We start from the raw sequence: 21,034 nt of genomic DNA on the forward strand, positions 1-21,034 counted from the left end.
ATCCAGCTAATCATATCCACCAACACAAACAATGTCAGCTCGGCTAAGAGCAACCAGACATTAAATTGGTATGACACCATATGATATAAACAAAAGTTATGGTCACATTATATACTAGTTTTAAATTGAGCATCATCATCTCAAGAACTTGAATCAAGATCAAAACAGTAATGCACTCAAAATCTATCAATTATCATCTTCAGTTCATCAATTCAAACAAGTAAACAACATATAACCAGAGCGGAGCCATTCAGCACGCATCAAGGAACTCAGATTATGAAGGAACAGGAATTGCGGGTTCAATATAAAACCATGTCGATAGATAGATAGAATAGAGCACTACATATTTTTCTCAGCACTAGTCGATGTTCGTTCAAACATTAAACCACAGGTAGGTCCGAAAAGGCTTAAATTACTAGCAAAAAGTATAGTCCTGCCAAACAGCGCAAGAGCTTTAGCACAATGACATGGGATCACCACTCAACGGTTGGCCTTGGCAACACGCTCGATCTCATCCTTCTTCTTGATGGCATAGCTGAAACACAATTAGATCACAGATGTGTCAATAACCTGGTATCATCCGAACAAAAAGCAAGATGTACCATGACAATGTGTTGTACCTGTTGGATGAGCCCTTGGCGGCATTAATAAGCTCGTCAGCAAGGCACTCAGCAATGGTCTTGATGTTCCTGAAGGCGCTCTCCCTGGCACCAGTGGTGAGGAGGTAGATTGCCTGGTTGACCCTCCTCAAGGGAGAGATATCCACAGCCTGCCTCCTCACAGCACCCGCAGACCCAATACGGGTCGCATCCTCACGAGGGCCACTGCAAACAACACAGATAATTCATATCCATTCATAATCACACTAAATACCAAAACTAATCATGTATTTTAGATACCACAGCAACAGAATAATGTATTTATATATATACCAACAGGGAGGAGATAAACACTAATGCTTGAAAACCATGAGCAAAATTTGAAATACACCATAATAACAATTGCGCTTTAAAAATGCAACCTACATTTTTTTAGATTTGAATGCTACTAGTACAAAAGATTTCTTCAATATAATACAACTCTGTTATTTTTGCCTCTACAACATCCTCACCCCATTACTGGGTTTATCCACATCCACAACGTCAAGCCTCCTCGCATTCCCTGATCAATTTAGTCCCATGCCTCCTCACATCCACTGATCAACTGCTCCCAACACCGCATGATGAGAGAAACAGATCTACACGACTCATCGCATCTGATTCAAGTAACATGCATACTACAACTCCGCGCTGCGCCGCGCCATGCACTGCTTCAACCAGGATGCCAAAGCAGAACACCAGCCCACCCTGTGCCCTACTACTCACAGCGATACACATCCGCCGCATGCTCCAACAGCTCTATACCGCGCCCACGGCACACACAGTGGCACAGCGCATAACACGCGGCGAGAGCACGATCCAAGAGCACTATTGGCCAACAACATACAGCGGCGCAGCACAGCTCTACGTTACTACATGGAGTGGCATGGAAGGGACGAATTGTGGAAAGCTAAGGGCACAAAAATGTAACAGGATGGCACACAGGTTGTGATCCTTTGTCGCCCCCCCCCCCCCAAATCTAGTATTCTCAGATAAATTCTCGTGTAGTGTTCTAACAAATCCCGGTAAAATTTTACTGGTTCGAAAGAGATTGGGCGAGCGAAGCGCGAAAGGGGGGGTTACCTGTTGATGATGGCGTCGACGATGACCTGAATGGGGTTGGCGTCGGTGAGGAGGTGGATGATCTCCATGGCGTGCTTGACGATGCGCACGGCCATGATCTTCTTCCCGTTGTTGCGGCCGTGCATCATGAGCGAGTTGGTCAGGCGCTCCACGATGGGGCACTGCGCCTTCCGGAACCTCTTCGCTGAGTACCTCCCCGCCGTGTGCGGCAGGTACGTCGCGTGCTTCGTCGGGTTCACCGCCAGGTAGTCCACCAGCGAGATGTCGTTCACCTGCTCGCCGCCGCCGGAGAACGCGGTTAGCGACCGGGCCCAAGAGGAGGGTGGAGCACGGAGGAGAGGGGAACCAACGCACCTGGACGTCCACGAAGGACCAGCGGCTGAAGAGCTTGACCTCCTGCTGCGGGAGCTCCACTTCGGCCATGGCTGATGCTGCGGTGGCGGCGGCGGCGGCGGAGGAGGAAGAGGCGCGTGGATGCGGGAGGCGGCGGCGGCGGAGGGAAACCCTAAACGAGAGTGGGGGAGCTAGGGATGGGGGTGGTTGGCCTTGAGTTCTCTTTATATTGGTGGATGGATTGTTGGGCCGGGCCGGGGTCAAGGCCCAGCCGACCTACTAGGTTTTTAGCGGAGCTGTAGTTTTTGCATTTTTTGACCTTTTGAGAAGACAGTTTTACAAATAGATCCACACGAACCTTATGATAGGAGGCAACGTATCTTGTTCACTTAGCCATCAAGATCCAGGTGCCACTTCTCCCTCTTGGTGCTGTAGGACTACGATGGCAGCTCGAATCCCCTCGCAACCATGCTCACCGGAGATGGATTTCAATATTCATACATCCAGTAGCCAAAATCCTTGTCAAAAGATATCTATAGTTCACGCTTCTCCCTCTCGATGCTGTAGGACTACGGTGGTAGCTCAAATCCTCTCGACGACCATGCTCACCGGAGATGGATTTCAATATTCATGTAGTAAAAGTCCCTATGAAAAGATATCTATAGTTCTCACTTGGAACATGAGGTTGTTATAGATGTAACTTTTTCTTGCGAGATAAACGGTTCTGATTAGGCAAGAACATGATGCTTCATTAGCCAAAGTCCCTATGAAAAGATATATATAGTTCTCACTTGGAACATGAGGTTGTTATAGATGTAACTTTTTTTGTGAGATAAACGGTTCTGATTGGGCAAGAACATGATGCTATGAATACATTTGGCTATGTGCAATCAAGGGTAAAATAACAAGCGTAGAAGAAAATGTTGTTTTCAGTTCAGAGTTTCAGTCACAAACAAAATCTTTTCCATTTCAGTTAGTAATCTCAAAGGAAATAAAAGAACAACTCTACTAATTTGGTTTATGCTTGCTAGCTAGGCGAAAGCAGAATTTATACCTGTCGACGTTTGATGTCGCGATTCCGGTATTTGCATAGTATGGTGATCGTTGGTACTAGGATATACGCGAGACTGAGGTAAAAGAGATGGGGACGAGGATTTTATACAGGTTCGGGCCCCTGAATTGCCAGGTAATAACCCTACATCCTGTTGGCCGAAGCCGATCGTTGCTCTTATTCATCATAATCACACCAGTACAATATTTGGGGTAGCTTATCTAATTGTTGTCGATATGGCGGTCTGAAGTTCTGACTCGTAGTCGACAACAAGGTAGTCTTCCTCTTCGAATCCGTGCCCGGCGAGATCAGAGATAACGCTTTCGTCTCTCCTAACAGTATCCGGAGACACCGTAGGGGACTAGCCGTGCTTATCCCTGAAGTCGATATCCAGCGTCTTGTCTTGGCGTATGTTGGCTTGTATGTTGTGGCTTCTGTTGTTCCGTGTATGTTGATTGTCTCCCCTCTCCTCCTAGGGGGCCTTGTATTTATACCCATAGGTATCCCCTTGTCCAAGTAGAACTAGGGAAACTAATATGGATACAATCCGAGCAGTCCTTGTCGTTTCCATGTAGAACTCTGTTGTCTTTCCTTATCCGGATTTCCCTCCATATCCGAGGTCAGTTTTCGTACAAGACATAGTATGTGGTGGGTCCTGCTGAGATGTAGTCGACTACTATTAAGTATGTGATATTCATAACCCTGACAATACCGTAAATAATCTTGAATAAATCTATCATAATAGATTCAAATGCATATTGAGACTTGAGAGAATGCTAGGCTGCTAGTTGAAGTTCTCTAAATATCTAATGGATGAGCAAAATCAGTTTAAATTCATGATGTTTGAGACAAAACAAAACTCGAAAAATCCAACAATTTCTCTGAAACAGATACAAAAAGCTAGCAAGATATAATCAGATGGAAACGCCCTCAATGCTACCTCCGGCAAGCACAGTGATGGAAACCATACGGGAGAGCTAGCACACTACCCTTGTCGCTTGGTTGTAAGCTTGCAGCTGCGCCCTCAATGCTGCAAACGCCACAAACCGAGATAAGTAGATCTGACAGATTCAGTCAAGAACGTGGATGTACGCTAAAGGAGTCCCTTGATTGGTCGAGCGGATATCATCGATGTCCACCAATGTAAGGGAACGAGAGAGATTTGAGATAGAAGACTGGAACTTGATCTTCGTTTCCATCTCTTAGGCAAGCTATCTCCCACAAGCATAGTTGTTGAGGGGATTAGTGACGCCGATGTAACACGAACAGGAGGAAGAGGCTTCTAGATGGTTCGGGGTCCGGGGAGGAGCTGAAGATGAAAAGAAAAGTACAAAAAACTTATTCATAAAGTTACAAGTGCTGAAGCGGGCGGTTTTATGAAAAATTACCCTAATTGGATGTGGTCCTTCATATTAAGATCAAAGGATTTATATAATGACCGAATGCATGAGTGCACAACTACTGACGAGTGCATAAGTTGCAATGATAGAAATGGCACAAGTAATTTACTCCATCGGTCTAAATATAAATCTTTTCTCACAGACATGGTGACCCCAATGGATAGGAGTTCACCTATCGGTAAAAAAGAAGCTAATATCTTATTATTCATTTAAAAAGATATTTGGGGATATTAATACTATTTATTACTATCCTAGAAAATAAATACTATTCATTATTATTATTTAGCATGGCAGCCAGCAACCATCAAATAAAAATAAGATCATCATCCCCCAACATACTCGACTCTACTAAGAAAATCATCCGATAAAGTAAAGCAAGCAAGTTCATGCCTCTTAGATTTATGTGCTTGGTAAAGTTAAGCCAAAAAAATCGACGGATTTCTCTATTTTTTCGTACCTTTTCAATCTACGATGAAGATAAAAACCACCCACCAAAAGCATTCGCTACTAATACCACATATGCTATCAAAAGCTTTGCTCTTACCACTTGCATTTTCTTATAGCACTTACTCTTTCTTCACCAATGATCGAGGATAGGGGTGGCATTTTCTCCCGTGGGGCTAGGACCTGCCCAGCTGCCCCTACAGGGGCGGGGACGGGTGCTGATTTTGACCCGCAGAGAGTCGGGGTCGGGGCCGGGAGGACAGCCACTCTCGGGTGACCCACGGGGCCCCGAGGATGTATATCAAACTATTAATACTAGCATATTGCAAGCCCAAAAGGTCCATCTAGCATATCTCTACTATTATAAAAATTGAAGATGTTTTTTTCCGGTACTTTGGTACGTCATCCGTGTATGAGTCGATTTTTAAGTTCATTTGCTTTTGGAAATACATATTCGTATTTGAGTCATTTTTCTATTTTTAAGTCCGTTCGCTTTTGGAAATATAGAAGGAATCATATAAGAAATTTCTTAGAAAAACTCGCATGCTAACTTGAGACAATCGGATTTCTAATTACAGCTCATAATTTTCTAAAAACAGAAATATATCCAACCAAATTCTCACAGAACTAAACCTTATAACAATAATAAGATTAAAATAATGTTCACCCGTTGCAACACACGCGCATTTGTTCTAGTGATATATAAAGCTAAACCCTAATGTCCCTACCCTCTACCCTATCCTCATTTCCTCACCGCACATAGCCGCCACTCTCCACCGATGGCCGGCCTATCTTCCTCCTGCAACAGCCAAGCGCAGGCAACGGTGTCGGCGGCCATGGCGCGGGCAGCGACGGCAACGCGCAACCATCCGCGTCGACGTCGATGGCCAAGGCGTGGGCCGTGGCCACACGCTGCCATCCGAGTCAATGGCGACGGCCAAGGGTGCAGCATACGTGGTGGTGTCAGCATCCAAGCGCTTCTAGGGGTGGCATATCCGCTACGGCGGTAGTAGTGGCGCCTAGTCGTCAACCGCCCCTAGGCCCTAGGCCCAGCCGTGCCTCCTCATCTCGCCGGGCACCTCGTTGCCGTCTGCAGTCAAAGTCGTTCCTAGCCGTCATGGTTGCGTCGCTGTCCCGAGCCATACTCGCTGTGTCACTGGAGCTCGCGCCATCCTCGCTGCCCCTCATCGGTACTCCTCGGTCATCACCCTAGTGGCCCAGCCGGGTGGAACGAGGCCCTGCTCACTTGTCGGGTCCCTTGCAGGGATAGGGACGGGTGATGATTCCCACCGGACTACCTCTGCGGGGCCGAGACCGGGAGGAGAAGTCGAGGAGCGAGGGCGGGGGCGTTTCAACCCAACTCGCTGTTGGGGCTGAACCAAAACACTTTCAATGTGCAAACTACAATTCACCAACCGGCAAACATATTTCACGCAATCAACCCCTCATCTTGCTATGAACTTTGATGATAGTTTCAACTAGCAAATCAGCAGCGGAATAACAATAAAAACACGCACAAAAGACACGGTGATTTACGTTGAAAAACCTCCTCGGTGTGAGGAGTAAAAAACCACGGAACCAACGGTCCACTCCAAGCTTCCACTATAATCAACAATAGGTACAAATGGAGTCTTCTCTAGAACATCTAGAGGCACATCACAACAACATCCATAACATCAAGCTACACACTTGGCATCATCAACACCAATCATTAAAGCTAACAAGAGGTATATCAACAAACAAATAGAGAAATTGCAGATTCTGTCCTCTTTGGTTCTCAGCTGAGATCTCTCAAACCACAGATGCAAATTGCACGAAACTTGGCAGAAATGATGGTCTATGAGTCCCTTCCAAGCTACTCCCTCCGTTTCACAATGTAAGTCATTTTAGCATTTCCCACATTCGTATTGATGTTAATGAATATAGACATATATATCTATCTAGATTCATTAACAACAATATGAATATGGAAAATGCTAGAATGACTTACATTGTGAAATAGAGGAAGTATAAAAAAAACTAGCCCAATCGGACACCGTTTGACCCCTCAAACTGACATTCTACCGTGGATTGTACATGCTGAAACTACAGTTACTCGAGCTAAAGAAACCATACCCAAATCTGATGCTCTACTTAACCAATCCCCACCAAAACTGGCTAAATTGAAGTTCACCAAGTGAGGAACAAACTCACCAAGTTTGGTGTTGATCCAAGCACGTTTGACCTTCCAATCGCTGACTTGATGAAGATTGGGTTAGAGCCACCAAAGCTGAAAATCCGCACACCTTCTTCTCCACTCTCCTCTCCTCTCTTATGTTCTTGCTTGGCTTGTTTTTCTCCCTCAATGGCTGCTGCTGCTCACACTCTCCCAAAGGAGGCTAGGGTTTTTCTTCTCATCCCCAAAGAGATGAGGCAATCTTCACCATCCATTCAAGAAGTGAATCAATGGCTCAGATTCTTTGGATTTTTGGGCTGCACATGGGCTGAGAGCAATGCTCTATGTGGAGGGAATTTGGCCCAACATCCGCCCTGTTGCCAACCCGAGCCTTCCATCTCATCTTCTTGGCAGCATAATATAAGACTTGTCATTTCACTACTCACTGCAATGCAATCTCATATCTTATCCTAACTTTTCTCCTTTTTGTCCCTCCATAGAGACGCAAACCATGACGTCTTCCCGATGGTGGCCCCATCTAGGCTCATCCTCTTATTTCTCTGAATTTTCATCCTTTATTGAAGTGTCATGGATCACACAAATCGGCTTACTCTCTCCTAAAACCACAGTTTCCTCTATAAACTCCTCCAACACACTACGGAACCATTCCTTTCCTCTAAGGTAGCATCCCAACCTACGGCCTACGGGTGTGTTTAGTTCACGCTAAAATTGGAAGTTTGGTTGAAATCGGAATGATGTGATAGAAAAGTTAGAAGTTTGTGTGTGTAGGATGTGATGGAAAAGTAGGAAGTTTGAAAAAAACTTTGGAACTAAACTCGGCCTACGTGAAACCTGAGACCACACCTTAAGAGCAGGTACAATAGCAGGCTAGAGCAAGTTTAATAGTATAGCCCACTACTAGCTCCAATTGATCTATAGCCAATCTAATAGTCAATTTATACAATAGTTGCTTACTATACTATTAATATATGATCCCACCTGTCATATACACATTGTGTCTTGGAGTCCGCGCTGCAACTGGCTACAGATCTGTAGCCTGCTGCTCTTCTCTCTCATTTTTTATCTCATTAAAATATGTTTACAGCTAGCTAATAGTCTGCTATTGTACTTGCTCTTGTGACTCTATTACTACAGTTCCAATTTGCCGTTAAGGGCACCCACAATGGTTATCTATATGCTCTCTACAAGAGATCCATGTCAGCATATTTTCATACTTGGAAGATATTAAATGAAGAGAGAGAGAGTAAAACTATCTACTAACTTAGAGATAGTCTATAGAGAAAAAGGAGGCAATTCATGAGAGAGCTATAGATACCCATGTGGACATACTATTGAGGTGGTTTACTATTAATCTAGTCTATTGCTGATATGTACATGTTTTATAGAGAGCACCTTACTTTACCATTGCGGGTGCTCTAAGAGCAAGTTCAATAGTATAGCCCACTACCAGCTCCAATTCATCTATAGCCAATCTAATAGCTAATTTATACAATAGTTACTTACTATATATTATTAATATATGGTCCCACCTGTCATACACACACTGCGTCTTGGAGTCCGTGCTGCAGCTGGCTACAAATCTGTAGCCCGCTACTATTCTCTCTCATTTTTTATTTTATTAAAATATGTTTATAGCTGGCTAATAACCTGCTATTATACCTGCTCTAAACCAACGACGATGTTAGCTCAAACCACGGTAGTCCTACATGTCAGGTGAATATTTGGCCCCCCCAAAAAGGTGACCCCACCTGTCAGCAGCGCGACACGTGGCCACGCGCCACGCCCCCCAACTCCCCCCCGACACCTCCCTCCACGCAGTCCACCCAATAGCCTCCCGCCACGTCACCGCCCACCCACTGCACCGCGTCCACACCCCCACCTCCTCGCCACCCTCCACCTCACAATGGCATGTGGGTCCCACGCCACCGTGGACCCGAGCCGAGCCCCCGCGTGCGCCCGGCTCACCGTGCACCGGAGTAGTACGGCCCACGACACGAGACGGTTCCGACCCCGATCCGAGAGCCTCTCTCTTCCCCGTGTCCCAACCCGACGACGCACGCCCGCTCGCTTCCACCCCATCCATCCAGATCCCGATCGATCGATCGATCTCGCTCGCCGGGATCCATGTCGTCATCGTCGCCGTATTCGCCGCCGCAGCAGCAGCAGCCGCGGCCACCGCAGCCGTTCGCCGCCGCGCCGGCGCAAAACCCTACCACCACCACCACCCTACCCGGGGCCTTCTCCAACCTGCAGATCGCCCGCGGCCCCGCGCCTCCCCCGGGCGCTCCCCGCGGCCTCGCGCCGCAGCCGGCCGGGTTCGCCGCGCGGCCCTCCTTCCCCGGTAGCCCGCCCACCGCCGGCCCGCCGTTCGCGCGCGCGCCAGTTGCTTCCTCCGCGCACGCCTCGCCGCCGTTCGGTGGGCCTCCCGCGGCGGCGGCGGCGCAGCCACGTGCGTTCGGTGGGCCGCCCGGGATGGTCTCGCAGGCGCCGCCTCCGTTCGGTGGGCCTCCCGCGGCGGCGGCGGCGCAGCCACGTGCGTTCGGTGGGCCGCCCGGGATGGTCTCGCAGGCGCCGCCTCCGTTCGGGGGGCCTCCGGCGGCGGCGGCGTCGCAGGCGCCGCCGCCGCAGTTCAACGCCCCACCTGGGGCGATGTCCCACCAGCCTCCTCCGCCCCAATTCGGGGGGCCTCCTGGGGCGATGTCCCAGCCAGCGCCGCCGCAGTTCGGTGCTCCTGGGGGGATGCCTCAGCCGGCGCCGCCGCAGTTTGGTGCGCCGCGGCCGGCATTCTCCGGGCCGCCTGCGGCAGCAGGTCTAGCGTCGTCCCAAGCTATGCCGCCGAGTTTCGGGTCTCAACAGCAGCAGCCGTTCGGTGGGGCGCCCCAGTTTGGGCTTCCGCGTCCCGGTGCGCAGCCACCCTTTCCTGCACAATCGGCACCACTGTCGCAGCAGGCGCCGTTCATGGGACCGCCGAGGGGTAGCGCCCCTGCGTTTGGAGCTGCGCCGTGGCAGTCTCAGGTGCTCGATCTTGACTGTTATCTCTCATTCTGTTGGGAAGATATGGGTTTTCTGAGGTTTTGGAAGGTTGAATACCGTTTTGCATTTCTAATGTCGAATGCCTAAGGACAACAAAAAAGTTATTTACGCTCCAGTTTTTGACATTATGCATTGGATAGGATATAATTCATGCTTATGGACCAAAAAAAAGTTATTTACGCTCCAGTTTTCAACATTATGCATTGGATAGGTATGATGTGAATTCATGATTATCGATCAATGCACCGATCCTTTATGCACGTCCACGAGTAAGAAAGAGATTTGGTTTGTATTAATTAGTATCTTCTGATCTATTTTTCAGTTTCAACCATTTGATGATAATCTGGATGTTTTAGTGCTTAACAGGTTATGTACATTTTCATTTCAACCTAGATAACATGTTTGAAAGCTTAATTTTTGTCTAGGTTATTTGACTGTTAAGGAATAATACGCTTATGATTGTGAGATTGGTCACCAATAATTATTCTTTTCCTGCATATCTTTTTGTGGTGTGCCAGAGATGCTTGAAACCTTAGACATTGTCTTGACACTCTTGATCAAATTACTTGTAGGGAGCTGGGTCTGGTGCTATGCAACCACCGATGAGAATGCCTGGCATGCCGCCAAACACACTTGGCCAAGGGATGCCTCCTACCATGCCCACAATGCCATATTCTCCCCATGCTGGAACCCAGGTCTCAACCCCATCCAAGATTGATCCTAATCAAATTCCACGGCCAATGGCAGAAACATCAGTCATAATTTTTGAGACCCGTCAAGGTGGTCAAGCAGCTATTCCCCCGGTATGTCTTATACCTTCAGTTACATAAGTGGGTGTCAATTCTCATTCGTAGAAAGGAGTTTTTGTCTAATATAAGAGTGGTGTCACTGATTACAGGCTGCATCGAGTGAATTTATCGTGAAGGACACTGGGAACTGTAGTCCCCGTTTGATGCGGTGTACTGTCAATCAGGTAAATCTGTTCATTCATCTTTGTTTTCTTGTTTTCTCTGGGTTATTTGTTTCTTTCTTAGTCATTGCTAATATGTGTGCTATCAGATACCTTGTACAGGGGACCTCTTGACAACATCAGGCATGCCTTTATCTTTAATGGTTCAGCCGTTTTCTCTTCCTCACCCATCTGAGGAACCTATTCAGGTACTTTATATCATTTTTTGCACCTAGAGAAAACATTGTACATGGATATAGCTCAACCAATTTAGTTCATATATTACCTACTCCTTTATTGTTATAAAAGCATGCCTTTGGTTCATACTTCATACCACCTCTAGAACTATGGCCCTGTTTGGGGGAGCTTGTCCTAGCTGCAGCTTTTCCCAAAAGCTGCTTTTGCTAGAAGCTGCTTTTGCTAGAAGCTGCCCCAAACAGTCCACAGCTTCTGAGAATCTGTAGTTACAGATTCTGAAAAATGAACTAAGAAGCCAGAAGCTGGAGAAGCTGGGTTTAAGAGCTTTTCCAGATTCTCAGAAGCTGGCTACCAAACAGCTGCTTCTCAGAATCTAAGGGCCTGTTTGGGGGAGCTTTAGATTCTGAGAAGCAGCTGTTTGGCAGCCAGCTTGGAAAAAACTGCTGCTGGGACAAGCTCCCCCAAACAGGGCCTTAAGCTTCCCCAAACAGGTCCTATATGAGTGGATATTTAATGATTCAAGTATTCAGGTGGCAGAGTTATTAGCTACATAAGCGCTCAAATTCCTGAATACTTATTGCCCTGGCTTCTATGATCAACCCCTGGCACATTTAGGTTTTGATCTGAGGCTATCCTGGTCTGCGGGACCCAACACAAGTATTCATCCTTTCCAATCTGAAAAAGGTGTTGCCGAAAGCTTACCCTCTTCCACATGGATGCTACAGCCGTTATCACTTTTGCTGGGGGGGAATTACAGAGTTCGCCTCTCGACATCTTGTTTGGTAAACGGAATTTGGACCCAGGTGCCCTAGTGTTGCCTAACCGTTCGGCCGGGGATGTCGGATGCGAGATCTTATGCATGATTACACATGTTGATCTCATTATCCTAATGCCATACCTTTAATTAAATTTCAATGACAGTTCAATGGTTTAACTTGTAAACACATTGATATATGCAAAGCTGCAACTATGCAAGCACACCTAACCTACAGAAAAGAAGATAGATCATAATATTATTTTTGGCAATCCGCAATTGGTGTAGTTCATAGATCTTCATCTAATATGTTCAGGAGTTGTATTAATTGCAGATTCCAGCCATTTTTTTTACTTTACATCTAAACTTCATTTTTTGTTAATTATAATATGTAATGCTGTTTCAGTAGTGTAATCTTCTGCTGTATATTTTTTCTAGCCTTGATCTGTTTCCTCCATATTTTAGCTTGTAGACTTCGGTGACATGGGACCTATTCGGTGTTCCCGTTGCAAAGCATACATAAATCCTTTCATGAGATTTGTTGATCAAGGAAGGCGCTTTATCTGTAATTTATGTGGTAAGTGTCAAAGATACACATATTTCAATTAATCTTTATTTATTGTTTATTAATTTACTCTTTAGAATTTTATTGTTTGGTTGGCATAGACTGCTGCATTTGGCATAACCAGAACTTACACAGCAGTATGGGACAGCAGAACAACTGCAATCTTTCCCTTTCTCGTCTAAATATTTGGTTTCCCCTGCTTCTGAAACCTTTGCATTCGATAAGTTTGTATAAAATAATCAGTGTGTCATGCTTAAAGTCTAAAACTCTTAACATGCTCTTGCCTAAAGAAAGGTAGTGTGCTCTGGTCTGTGGCCAGTCATCTTTTATTGGTTATCCTAACACTGATTTAGCCAGTATAATTTGGCTTCTTACCTATCCATTTTGTCAACAAGTATCTTGATTCTTGCCACGTTGTTTAGCATGTCAAGCTCATTGGAATTATTGTATAATAATACAGTACACTAACTCTGCAGGATTTAGCAATGATACTCCTAGGGAGTACATATGCAACTTAGGGCCTGATGGTAGGCGCCGTGATGCTGATGACAGACCTGAGCTATGCAGGGGAACCGTTGAATTTGTCGCTTCCAAGGAATTTCTGGTTTGTACGCCTTATGCCTGAACTTACTGTGATAATACAGGCATTTTAGTATACATAACTGATGCTTCTGTTTACCTTGGTTGTTATAAACTATGCTCGTTTCATCTTAAAGCGATTTATTATTGCGACAGCCGAGAAGCCATTCAGTTCACCCGAACAAAACAAGTATATTAATGGATCTTCGACCTGTAGGGCCACAAAAAGTACAGTTTGTCATCAGCGATCGCTAGATCATATAACTACAGACCTGCTGTTGCATTTGATTCTTGATTACGAACAATACTAATATTATCATAATAAACTTTCAGGTTCGCGACCCGATGCCTGCTGTATATTTCTTTCTTATTGATGTCTCCATGAATGCTATACAAACAGGTTCAACTGCTGCAGCTTGCAGTGCGATTTCCCAGGCTATTTCAGATCTGCCAGTGAGTAACGCCTACTTGAATCTACCTAACCAAACATATATGATACATTGCATAGAATTGGCATGGTATTAGCTGAACTTGGCTTTATTGCAATTATAAAAACTAGCTGCCACAACCGCCAAACTCGTTCCAGCCTTGCAGATTTGAACAGTTGGTGTATGAATTTTCTGCTCTTTTTAGCATTTTCTATATATTTTCCTGCATATGAATAATTTTTGAAGTTTTATGATTCAAAAGTAACTTTAATTTTGATTTTTTATTTAGTGCTAAATATTGATAACTAGGTGCATGATACTTGTAAAAGTAATTCAATATCTGAAGAATTGCCTTGATCTTAAATTTATTTTATTCTGTTTTATCATCAACATTTCTATGAGATACATAGTGGACTTAGAATCGTGTGGATCCTTTGATAACAGTCATTGTTTCAACAATAGAAAATCATGGCTTCATCCCATAGTTGATTGGCAGGCCTGAATAAAGGACACACTTACTGCAAGTACTAATATTGACAGGCATATTGCTGTTACCAATCCCACAAAAAAAAAGACTTCTTGGACTTTTTGCTGTTCCCAAGATTATCTTTGACTATTTTCACAATATATCTGTAAAACTTTAGAATTTATTTTTTAAGGGATTACTTGCATATTTTTTACATGTCACTCTAAATATTTTAAATGATGAATTGGTGACAGAAAATTTGTCATGCTTCCTTCACAGTGGCTGTAGTTTCTGATAGATGCCTTGGTTACTTTACATAATAAACCTGTTGACATATTAAGGTTTATTTGTGAAGTTGCTGACCTTTGTTTTCTGTCTTATGTAGGAAGGTCCTCGAACAATGGTTGGAATTGCCACATTTGATTCCGCTATTCACTTTTACAGCCTTAAGCGTGCTCAGCAGCAGGTATGACACACATAAGTTTCAAAATATTTTGCTTCTGCATGATTCTTTGATATGTGTAATTTCAAACCAACCATTTGGCCTTTGTTTCCTTGCAGCCTTTGATGCTCATTGTTCCTGATGTGCAAGATGTATATACACCTCTACAAAAGGATTTGATTCTTCCAGTTTCTGAGGTTTGCATTCAAATGGATGAACTTTTGGCTATTTGTGCTTAACATATTTCTAGACATCTTACCATCCTGTGGTTTCAGTGCCGTGAGAATCTGGAGCAGCTGCTGGAAAGCATCCCTAGCATGTTTGAGAATAACAGAGTTGCTGATTCTGCTTTTGGAGCAGCTATGAAGGTGCCACTTTGACCTTTCAACTAAGATTTTTTTTGTATTATTTCCATTTGCATGGTGTGCTATCTTTGTACACCAATTAAACACTCTTATATACAGGAACCTATCTGTCTTGCATAGTTGCATTCACGGGGTCGAGTGTACAGTGGTTCTCACTATTGTATTTTTATGTAGGCTGGCTTCCTGGCTATGAAATCAACTGGTGGAAAGCTACTTGTTTTTCAATCAGGTACACCTAGTAAATTAGTCAGACAATTCCAAGATGAACCTTATCTGCTCTTTTAGTTGATCCACATGTTGATTAGTTGGTGAGCTTCAATTTGATTTGCTTGGATTCTGATTTTATAGCTATTGCATTTTGAACATACACACTTTAGTTTAGGAATTATCGAATGTTTCTACATTCTTGATCTAGAAGTACATAGCTGCTATTACTACCAGATAGGCCGAACAACTGCAAAGGACTTAGGATGCACTAGTAAAGCATAAAAACTTGTGTTGAGAAAAGGCCCATATGACCCATGGCCTAAAAAGTTGAACTATTACCCCCAAGATACATGGTGATGAGTACAACATATGCTAAAGTTGAGCTTCATGATGGGGATGACAGGAGAGGACATGATGTAGACCTCTGTTCTCCTTCTCTCTCCCCCTTCACCACAAACACTCCCTCTTATTCTTCTCCTGTCCCTGCACTGGTATGAGCCACAACACCAGTCATGCCATCTGAACTGTGGAAAAACCACCTTAGACACTGCCTTGAAATAGCTGTTCTGCTGTTGTCTGTAACACCACAAATACAATAGTCATGAAGGTATCCTGAGTGCCATAGGAATTTTTCTATTTCCTTTTTGCTGTCCATTTTGCAAATTCAACTCGGTGAGTAGAGGTAGATTATTTGGTAGTATTTATCCTGAAATTTGAAATATGTGCATATAGTAATATCTCCACGCCTTTTCATGCTTATGTGTCAGATATTCACTTCTGTGGGTGGTAGCTAAAAAGCTTTTCTTAATTTTGTATATAGTTTGTTTATGTCAGAAAATTTAAGTGTATTCCTTTTGGTTAACAATATTGTTCTGTTGACAGTGCTTCCATCACTTGGTGTTGGTTCTTTATCTGCTAGGGAAGCTGAAGGTAGAGCAAATGTTTCCACTGGTGACAAGGTATAAGTGGAACTATACACAATTTGCATTATTTTGGTAGTTATGAAAACATGTTATAATTTAATGCATCTTTCTGTTCAACATCACTTCATTGGAAATGTGTCAAATGATACACTAATAATTTTGTGATTCCCAGGAACCCCACAAGCTTTTGCAGCCAGTTGACAAAACTCTCAAGACGATGGCACTAGAATTTGCTGAATATCAGGTATTCTTTAGCTCTTAAGGTGCTTGATGTACATGTATTTTGGTGGTGACACATCATTGTTGTATTCTCCCCTTTTCAGGTCTGCGTGGATGTGTTCCTTACTACACAATCATATGTTGATATTGCTTCGATATCTGTTGTTCCCAATACTACAGGAGGCCGGGTATGTTTTCACCCTATGATTTTGTGAAGACCATACTTTTTTCTCAGAACTATCATCACCTTGATTTCATTATCAATTTCCCATAAAATATATTCATAATAGCTATAAAATCAATATTGCGTGAAAACACTTTCAAGTATTAATCTAGTGGTATAAGTTCTATACACTAAACGTACCTGTGAGTTAACTAGTCATTGGTCAAAAGCTTCAAAGGTTAACTTTCTAAAATCAAAATAATCCTTATAAAAATGAACAGAAGGAGTAGTTGTTAAAGGTTTTAGAGAAATTTAGGGTACAACTAAATATGAGAGTCGATAGATATGAAATGAAAAATCTGTTGCTCTACAGATTTTTCATTTCATATCTATCGACTCTCATATTTAGTTGTACCCTAAATATCTCAAATCAACAAGTTACATTTAAGCCACATTGGTGCATATCGTTTCATTTTTTGACATGCAAATCCACAGGTTTACTACTACTATCCGTTTTCCGCTCGTTCGGATCCGGCCAAGCTATTCAATGACCTTAGATGGAATATCAGTAGACCTCAGGGTTTCGAGGCTGTTATGCGTGTCAGATGCAGCCAGGTGGGATTAATGGCAGACCATTTTTCTTCAGTGCTTTACGTTACAGTTTGGTCATAACATAATTCTTTCTCCACATGTGATCAGGGGCTCCAAGTTCAGGACTATTTTGGCAATTTCTGCAAGCGTGTCCCTACTGACATTGATCTTCCATCGGTTAGTAACTAAAAGTGGTGCTGAGTAAAATTGGTTTTGGAAATTTTTTCAGTAATTGTTAGTTGAAGCTTTTCCTAAAGAAATGTTTGTTGACACATTATTTCTTATTATTTCTTTAGATTATAAGCAATAGGAATACACATTAACACTTGTACTAAGATTGACATTATTACAATGCCTATCCCTTTACGTTACTGTTTAAATCCAATTCTCTGAATTCCATTGTTTCCTGCACTAGTTTTAAAGTTCACACCTACACATGAAAATGACTTGCAGTTAATGCTTACAGATTTAAGTTTTATACAACATAAAATTTTCATTCACTTACTAACACATTGGGTTGATATATATATACTTTTAAGAAATCCATTATATGCCATTGGTGAAGCCCCTTATCTATGTAGTATACCATCAACAAAGCCTCATTATTCGTGTGTAGTGACTTTCAAAAGTTATTTCCTATATTGGGCTACTGGAATTGAGATAAATCTAAGATTTGAGCTAAGCAAGGGAATATAAGTCATTTTACTCCGGATGAAGGAGTAAAATGAAAAAAAAAATCAAGTAATCCGATGATTTGTACTTTGTTGATAGTATACTGTAGAAAGAGGGCTTTGTTGATGGCTATAAATTAGTCAAGTTTTTATTATCTGGCACCGATATCTGGACTCTTTGATGAATTTTAATTTAATGAATCCTGACTATTTGTTTTATCCAGCAACCATAGACGCATTTTCTGATTTATATTTGGAATATTTGATTCGTTTTTCATTGCCTGAGGCGTAGATACAAGCTATATGTTTGCCTATTCTGAAAAAAAAAAATTTATATTGCAGATTGATTCTGACAAAACTATAATGGTCACCTTTAAGCACGATGACAAGTTACAGGAAAATTCAGAATGTGGTTTCCAGGTAATGATGAGTTAGATACATTCTTTGACTATTCCAAATATTTTTTTCTAGTATAAATTATTTATACTAAAGTACTAATAGATTGTAAATATTCGAGAACTCTCCATTAGGAAATGTTCAGATTAACACCTAAATTGCAGGCTTTGCCATGCAATTCTTGAGCAACATAACATGAGTATAAACACCTGCACGTCTTGTCATTCAAAAATAAAGCTCCATCGATTGCTAGGCTTTTTTGGTAAATGCTCTTTGAATAGATAGTTAGATATCTACTGGTGGAGAGTTGCTACTATTGGTCCCAGGCTCCCAGCCAGTTTACTAGCTTATTTAAGAGAACCAGGTTGGTCACCATGGGAAATTTCTGGACCTGATAGCGATATATCATTGACTTCACATCTTTGTCAACTAGGAAAAATAAGGGTACATACATTCAAAAGTTATATCATGCCTACCCTGATTTTTTGCTTTCGGAAAAACTTAGAATGATCATAGATTAAAGATTCGGATTGAGTATTAGTTGCATTCATGCTTTTTGAACATTGCTTTAAAATGTATGTTCAAATATCTATATAGGATTATGATTTCTGTAATGAAATTAAAAATAACTATCCGCTCATTTTCAAAACTTCAAAAATACAAACCTATTTCTCAAAGTTCCAGCCATACTATTTCTTTCATGAGATGAAATTCTATTTGCATGCCTGGTCAAACTGAGCACTTTTCACTTGTCTTATCACTTTCCCACGTACTACTAGTGTGTATGATAAGGATACATTGACCATCTAGGATGAGCTATAAATTGTTATTGGACCACTTGCTCCAATCATCAATCATTTCATATCATTAGAAAATGTTGCTGACATTCATTATTGGCTTCTTTTCAGTGCGCTCTTCTCTACACTACTGTATATGGACAAAGAAGGATTCGAGTTATGAACCTCTCACTCCCATGCACAAACATGCTCAGTAATCTCTTCCGATATGCTGATTTGGAAACACAGTTTACATGCTTCCTGAAACAAGGTATTGCTTGCTACCCATTTCATTTATAATTTTTTTATGTTCAATTTCATGTCTTTGTAGTTATTCATCTTAATTGGGAAAACCTATATACAAGAATTACAAGATAGCATTTAATGAAACAATTTTGTTAAATTCTCTAATAACCTTGTTGAATTATACAGCTGCTAATGGCATTCCAACATCTACGCTACTCCATCTTCGGGAGGAAGTAACAAATACATGTATAAATATTCTCCAGTCCTACCGTAAATATTGTGCATCTGTAAGCTCATCTGGGCAGTTGATCCTTCCAGAGGCACTCAAACTCCTGCCCTTGTACACTTTAGGTATGGTGTTTTCAACGAAGTTTGCTATCGTTTTGTTTCATTTATTGTTATTGACTCCACTAATTATTTTGCTACCAATTTCAGCGCTTATTAAAAGCATAGGCTTGCGAAATGAGGGGCGGTTGGATGATCGTTCATATTGGATATCCCTCGTCTCCTCAGTTTCTGTTCTATTAGCTGTTCCATTGGTGTTCCCTAGATTGATTCCGATTCATGATCTCACATCAAGGGTACAGTCAATATTGAATTTTGATCTTTGTTAGAATAGAAGCCACATCATGAAACCATTTTATATCTTTTATATATGAGAGGGATGGCTTATTAATTTGTAAACAACTTTTTTCAGGGAGACGATGAATCACTTATTCCTAGTCCCCTTATGCTCAATAGTGAAAATATACGTGAAGATGGAGTCTATTTATTGGAAAATGGTGAGGATGGTCTAATTTATGTAGGAAATGTGGTAGAGCCGACCATCCTCGAACAAATATTTGGTGTGTCTTCTTTGGCTGCATTACCAAGTCAGGTCGGTATGTTAATCGTATCTTCTGCTGAAATGTCTGGAGCAAATTCAACTGTATTACTGATAATTATTAATGTGCTTAACTTCAATGCGTGCTTCCTATGTTAAATTAATTCTTTCATGCTAGATCTAACAAACAATTTGACTTACAGGCTGTGTTGGAGCAATTTGACAATGAACTGTCACGGAAGGTAAATGAAGTAATTAATGAAATAAGACGCCAGAGATGTTCTTATTTAAGGTATGCTTTGTGCCTTTCTGGTCTTTTGAAGGGGTTCCTTTGTCAGATGCTGATGCTTCTAGATTGATTTGCAGGTTGCGTCTATGCAGAAGGGGTGAACCATCTGGTTAGTCTTCTGACAACACTTGTGATGTTCCCAATTGCTGTTTACCATGGAATTTTATTGTTAACAATACAAACATTTGATTCATCTGCAGGTGATTTCTTCCGCTCATTTTTGATAGAGGACAAGGCACCTGGTGGCCTTTCCTATGTGGAGTTCCTTGTGCATGTGCACAGGCAAATCCAGAGCAAGATGACGTGACATGCCATATGCTTGTCGCACTGTTTTTGGTTAGTGGATGGATTACAAACTAAGAAGAGATCAGTTTCGGCACAAGGATACTGCGAAGAAGCATAGGGCAACTCCAGATCACTGGTTGAGTTGGGGTTAGACATCATTTTCCTGGAGAATAGATTTGCAGGAATTGAGGCCTGCAATGTTTACAGCATAGTTTTTTTGGGGGAGGGGGTGGTATATCTTGTAAACAGATGAGTTGTTGGATGTGATGCCTCTTTTTTTTGTTTCTCACCGTGCATCCTTATTGAAATCTCTTGTGAAGGGAGAAGGGTGTATTATGTTCAAGGGAATATAAGTGGTTTAGGAATAAAACTATACCTAGCTAATAGTTTTGAGTGAAGTATACAGTTCTCAAGTTTATGTACGAAAAACGTCAAGATTGTCTAATGGTTGTTTGCTCTGCAACAATTAAGTTGTACATTTCTCACTTGTTCCTTGGCTTAGTTTTGCTGCCAAGATGAGAACTTCCACCCTAAGTTGCAT

At 42.5% G+C, this 21,034-nt stretch overlaps 2 protein-coding genes across 4 annotated transcripts; one reads left to right on the top strand and one right to left on the bottom strand.

The window, feature by feature from the left end:
* Positions 1-291: 291 nt before the first annotated feature.
* LOC127755265 (40S ribosomal protein S5) lies at positions 292-2,261 on the bottom strand. The gene is made up of 4 exons (XM_052280922.1): positions 2,076-2,261; positions 1,722-1,993; positions 621-824; positions 292-535 (listed from the first exon to the last, which is right to left on the bottom strand). Exons 1-4 carry the CDS (start codon positions 2,142-2,144, stop codon positions 481-483), a joined length of 600 nt encoding a protein of 199 aa, XP_052136882.1. The 5' UTR covers positions 2,145-2,261; the 3' UTR covers positions 292-480.
* A 6,909-nt stretch (positions 2,262-9,170) lies between these two features.
* Positions 9,171-20,978, top strand: LOC127754456 (protein transport protein Sec24-like CEF). 3 transcript variants are annotated; one of them, XR_008012833.1, is made up of 25 exons: positions 9,171-10,140; positions 10,731-10,961; positions 11,057-11,131; positions 11,218-11,316; positions 12,525-12,636; positions 13,101-13,228; positions 13,360-13,431; positions 13,537-13,656; positions 14,483-14,563; positions 14,659-14,736; positions 14,815-14,907; positions 15,079-15,133; positions 15,994-16,070; positions 16,207-16,278; positions 16,358-16,441; positions 16,912-17,031; positions 17,116-17,184; positions 18,021-18,098; positions 18,983-19,121; positions 19,283-19,447; positions 19,532-19,677; positions 19,794-19,977; positions 20,123-20,211; positions 20,286-20,317; positions 20,409-20,523. XR_008012833.1 is itself a non-coding variant. In XM_052279995.1 (25 exons), the coding sequence occupies exons 1-25, from the start codon at positions 9,250-9,252 to the stop codon at positions 20,513-20,515; spliced, it is 3,393 nt and encodes a 1,130-aa protein (XP_052135955.1). In that variant the 5' UTR covers positions 9,173-9,249; the 3' UTR covers positions 20,516-20,978. The 3 variants fall into 3 exon arrangements, 2 of the variants coding, with proteins under 2 accessions (XP_052135955.1, XP_052135956.1); XM_052279995.1 differs by having other exon boundaries at positions 9,173-10,140; positions 19,794-19,973; positions 20,409-20,978; XM_052279996.1 differs by lacking the exon at positions 13,360-13,431 and having other exon boundaries at positions 9,174-10,140; positions 19,794-19,973; positions 20,409-20,978.
* Positions 20,979-21,034: the final 56 nt, after the last annotated feature.

Source organism: Oryza glaberrima, chromosome 11, assembly GCF_000147395.1.
Source record: "Oryza glaberrima chromosome 11, OglaRS2, whole genome shotgun sequence".
Lineage (NCBI taxonomy): Eukaryota > Viridiplantae > Streptophyta > Magnoliopsida > Poales > Poaceae > Oryza > Oryza glaberrima.

Excerpts from the sequence above, each read along its gene's own strand:
- LOC127755265 (XM_052280922.1), bottom strand. The coding sequence starts at position 2,144 with ATGGCCGAAGTGGAGCTCCCGCAGCAGGAGGTCAAGCTCTTCAGCCGC. Across the intron at positions 1,994-2,075 it reads GGTCCTTCGTGGACGTCCAG|GTGAACGACATCTCGCTGGT; the intron begins GTGCGTTGGTTC and ends GGCGGCGAGCAG. Across the intron at positions 825-1,721 it reads GTCGACGCCATCATCAACAG|TGGCCCTCGTGAGGATGCGA; the intron begins GTAACCCCCCCT and ends TGTTGTTTGCAG.
- LOC127754456 (XM_052279995.1), top strand. The coding sequence starts at position 9,250 with ATGTCGTCATCGTCGCCGTATTCGCCGCCGCAGCAGCAGCAGCCGCGG. Across the intron at positions 16,279-16,357 it reads TAGAATTTGCTGAATATCAG|GTCTGCGTGGATGTGTTCCT; the intron begins GTATTCTTTAGC and ends TCCCCTTTTCAG. Across the intron at positions 17,032-17,115 it reads TGCGTGTCAGATGCAGCCAG|GGGCTCCAAGTTCAGGACTA; the intron begins GTGGGATTAATG and ends ACATGTGATCAG.